Source organism: Lagopus leucura, unplaced genomic scaffold (assembly GCF_019238085.1).
Source record: "Lagopus leucura isolate 7727_CA_CO unplaced genomic scaffold, USGS_WTPT01 60200-0_obj-0_obj, whole genome shotgun sequence".
Classification (NCBI taxonomy): Eukaryota; Metazoa; Chordata; class Aves; order Galliformes; family Phasianidae; genus Lagopus; species Lagopus leucura.
The window spans coordinates 1-4,340 of NW_024966187.1; the positions used below are offsets into that span (position 1 = coordinate 1).

At 55.6% G+C, this 4,340-nt stretch overlaps 1 protein-coding gene across 1 annotated transcript; it reads right to left on the reverse strand.

Annotated features, from left to right (window-relative positions):
* Positions 1-177: 177 nt before the first annotated feature.
* LOC122192459 (myotubularin-related protein 5-like) lies at positions 178-3,958 on the reverse strand (the record flags this gene model as incomplete). The annotated part of the gene is made up of 5 exons (XM_042893007.1): positions 178-418; positions 667-806; positions 2,731-2,808; positions 3,273-3,448; positions 3,831-3,958. Coding segments are annotated over 5 exons (734 nt in total), but the record flags the coding sequence as incomplete, so codon positions are not given.
* Positions 3,959-4,340: the final 382 nt, after the last annotated feature.

Here is a 4,340-nt window from a genome sequence, read left to right on the forward strand (position 1 = left end):
GGACACCCAAGCCCTCCACAGAGCTTCCAAGCAGCTCTTTGCAATGCGCCCCATGGTCTGATTGGCCTTCTTGGCCAAAAGGGCACACAGACAGCTCCTGGTCAATTTTTGGTCAACCAGTGGTCAACTGTTGGTCAACTGTTGGTCAATCAGGACACCGCTGGCTACCTTGGCTACCAGCACAGTCTCCTGGCTGGTGGTCGGGCTCACCTCCGACAAATGGCGTACATGCGGTTCACCGTGGAGATGCGGAAGGGTTCGTTCTTGGAACGTGTGAGGCTGCTGCTGAGGGTGCCCAGCCCCAGGCGCTGGTAGTCGCGGCAGCAGGCGCGCTCCACCAAGTGGTTGATGGTCATCTTCTCCGAGGGTCTGATGGTTGTGGTGGGGGTCAAAGTGCTCCTGTCCATCTCCTCGGACACTGCAGACAGTGGAGGTCAAGGTCAGCCCCGGCACAGACGATCAAAGGATGGTTTGAGTTGGAAGGGACCTTTAAAGGCCGTCTGCTCCAACGTCAAAGGCCTCACACAACTCCAGGCAGGTGGCATCAGTCACCTCTCCTTTGTCCACCGCACAGGGACTCTGCCATTCCTGCTCCCTGTTCCCTCCAAGAGCTTTCCCCTCCCCAGCACCCACCCAGCTGCTCCCTCCTTTTGGAATGCTCCGAACCTGAGATCTCATCCTCGTTGTCCTCCGGGAAGTGCTGGCTGCTGCGCTGCTCCCAGGCAGGCGGCGTGTATTTCTTGCGTGTCACATATTGGCGACCGATGGTTTTCTTGGCATTTTTCACCAGGTTTTTGGAGAGCGTCCTGGAACAGGAGAAGAGGCTGAGGATGGCTGATGCCCGTGTGCGGCTGCAGCCCAGCACTGCAGCGGGTCCTGGTGGTTAGAGAAACACCCGCGGTGACACTCAGAGCAAAGCAGAGACGGGAGCACCCCGACCACCATCTGCAGCCTCAGTCAATGCCACAGGAGAGGAGATGTCACCTGCACGTCCTGGCACCAGGGTAGTGTGCTCCACAGGGCTCCAAACCCCAGATAAAGCCAACAGGCTGGGCTGGGCCCACAGCAGCATCCCATGGAGCGAGCAGCATCCTGGGATACGACACCTGCACTGCTACATCTGAGCTCTCAAACACTTCTATCTGTCACTGCCCTGGGTAATCAGAGAACCACAGCATGGTTTGTGTTGGAAGGGACCTTAAAGATTTTCCAGTCCAGCCCACGTGCCCTAGACCAGGTCGTCCAAAGCCCCTGCCAACCCAACTCCAACACTTCCAATGATGAAGTATTCCCTTCCATCCCAACTCCAATACTTCCAGCAATGGGGTATCCCCTTCCAATCCAACACCTAACGCTTCCAACCCAGCTCCATCACTTCCAACTATGGGTTATTCCCTTCCAACCCAACTCCTAACACTTCCAACCCAACTCCAATACTTCCAGCAATGGGGCATCCCCTTCCAATCCAACACCTAACGCTTCCAGCCCAACTCCATCACTTCCAACTATGGGTTATTCCCTTCCAACCCTACTCCTAACACTTCCAACTCAACTCCAACACTTCCAACTATGGGGTATCCCCTTGCAACCCAACTCCTAACATTTCCAACCCAACTTCAATACTTCCAGCAATGGGGCAACCCCTTCCAATCCAACACCTCATGCTTCCAACCCAACTCCATCACTTCCAACTATAGATTATTCCCTTCCAACCCAATTCCTAACACTTCCAACCCAACTCCAACACTTCCAAAATGGGGCATCCCCCTCCAATCCAACCCAAACACTTCCAACAGTGAGTATCCCCTTCCAGCCCAATTCCAACATTTCCCCAGTTGGGGTATCCTCAACTTCTCTCGGCTGCCCAGCCCAGTGCCTCAGCACCCTCAACATGGAGAATTCCTTTATCTCAAGGTGGGCTCAGTCCCTGGGAACCCCTCTGTCTGCCAGAGGCAGAACAGAGAAGGCATGGAAGAGAAATCTTCAAAACCATGCAGGTGCTTAGGCTGCATGGTCAAAGCAGAGCTCTTGAACACATCCCCCTGAAGGTAAGAATGGTCTGAGTGTGTGCAGGGCCACAGGCACATCATCATCATCTAAGAGAGCTCCAAGAGGAACAAGTGAAGGAGAAGTAGGGGAAGGGCTGACTCCAGCCCAGGGTAACATCTCATCTGATGCTCAGATTTCCAGTAATTCACCTCGAGACTACCAGGTGACTTCCTTTGCTTTGCAAAGCAGACCATGAGGAATCCAACTGCTCCCTAAACTTATCAAGGGAAGAAAAGCTTTGGGACTGAGAAGTAACACTAAGAACAATTTGCCATGTACTGAGGCAGGTTTCAAGTAGGAGTGCTTAGTAACCAGAGGAACAAGACCTGTAGACAGTGTGGAGCACAGCTGGAAGTAGACCTGTGGGGTGGTGACGGAGCTGATATCATGATCTAGGGCTGTGCCCAGGCCAGGAGCTGGGCCCCGCAGCTCTGGTGGCCTCTAGAGGTTAGTGGGAAGAAGCACAGCTCCCTGAGCACGTCCTGGGGCACCAGGACGGCCGCTCCTGAGGCCCCAAGCCTGAACGTAACACACAGCCTGGAGAAAGGTAACCCCGGCGTGACCGACCCGCAGCCCAGGCATCATGCAGAGCAGGTGAGAAGAAACCCCAGGAGCAGTGAAGGCTGCAGCCTGAGCCAATGCCACCTCGCAAGCTCGCGCCCAGAGGTGAAGGCATCTTACGTGGTCGAATGGCCAAGGTGCCCGAGGGACATGACCCCCACTGTCAGGCCCTGGAACATATCGGTCACCTGCTGGGAGCTGAGTCACAAATACACAGAGAGAAGCTCAGACTGCGGGCACAGCAAGCGCCAACACCGCAGCACCCACAGCCCAGCGCCACAGCAGAGCTTTCCCTGGCCACCAAGTGTGGGAGCTGACCCCACGGCAGCACAACGGAGCTTCCACGGCCCCACAGCACTCCCCATCCTCTGGCAGAGCAGGGACTGCACTCCTGTGCTCGCTGGGATGTCTTTCCCTCCGTCTGCTCCAGCCCAGGCAGCTGTGCAGGGAAAGCTGCTGAATGCACAGCGTGCTTCCCAGGGAGTGCTGCTCCCCTCCAAAGGTAAGCAGAGATCTTGTGCAAGCTCTGGGACCCCTCGTTCCTGCCCAGGAGCCTATGTCTGGTGCTTCCCTGCTGGAGGCGGGAGAGGAGAACCCCAGCAGCGCCTGCGAGGGCCGAGCATGTGCTGTGAGCTGCTCTCCCTGATCTGCTGTACATATACCTGAGCGAGGGGTTCTTCTCCTTGGCCTTGGGCTGCATGGCTTGCTTGGGAGACTGGCCCACAGTGAAGGCAAAGGTCCCGTGCACATGCTGGGGGTAACGCAGCTTGTGCAGGTGCTTCCTGAAGACCTCGGCGCTGTCTGAAGCCACCTCCTCATCGAAGGCAATCTTCAGCAGCTGTGGGGACAAGCAGAGAGCAGGCTTGAGAGAAAGCAGAGAACATCCTCTTCCTGTTGTTCCCCCTGGGCACAGCTCAGATCCTGGCCAGAAGTGATGGCCACAGGCAGGGAGGCTGCCCCATTGTCCCCCCAGGAGCACACCGTGTTCCTGCCGAGCACTCAGCACCCACGTGCTGTTGCTGTGGTGTTCCCAGAGTACAGTTCCAACAGCCCCACAGGAGCTGGAAAGCAGCCCCCAGCTAACCAACAAGATGCTGTTCCTACAAGAGGACCACAGCTGGTCCTGCACCAGGTCCACAACCCTCCTCTGCAAGGGGCCCTCAGGTTCCACCGCCTGCCTCTGAGGCTGCCTTTGGTCCCTACCATCCAAACAGTCTCACCTGGAATGTGCACGAGCGCAGCTGCAGGCCCTCCTGGATGAACTGATCCACCTGGGCCTGGATGTTGATCTTCTTCTCTTTGGTCAGCGAGGAGATGGGGAAGGATCGGATCACCACCTGCTCCCCCACTGGGTAGAAGAATGGGAACGGGTTGGACACATCCCACTGCCACTCTGAGACACCCCCACCAGACAGTCCCACAGGATGAGAGGGCCAGAATCGGGTTAGAGAAACTACAGCCAGGCCATGGAGATGCAACCTATGATGGGCATGATGAAAATATCATCTACAAAGAATCATTGAATGGCTTAAGTAGAAGGGAGTCTTAAAGATCATAGAATCACAGAATGGCTTGGGTTGAAAGGTACCTTATAAATCATTACAGTCATTGAATAATAGAATGGCTTGTGTTGGAAGCGACCTTATAGATCAGAGAGCCACAGAACGGTTGGGTTGAGTTGGGTTGGAAGAGTCCTTGAAGATCATAGAAGGTAGAAGGACAAAATGGTT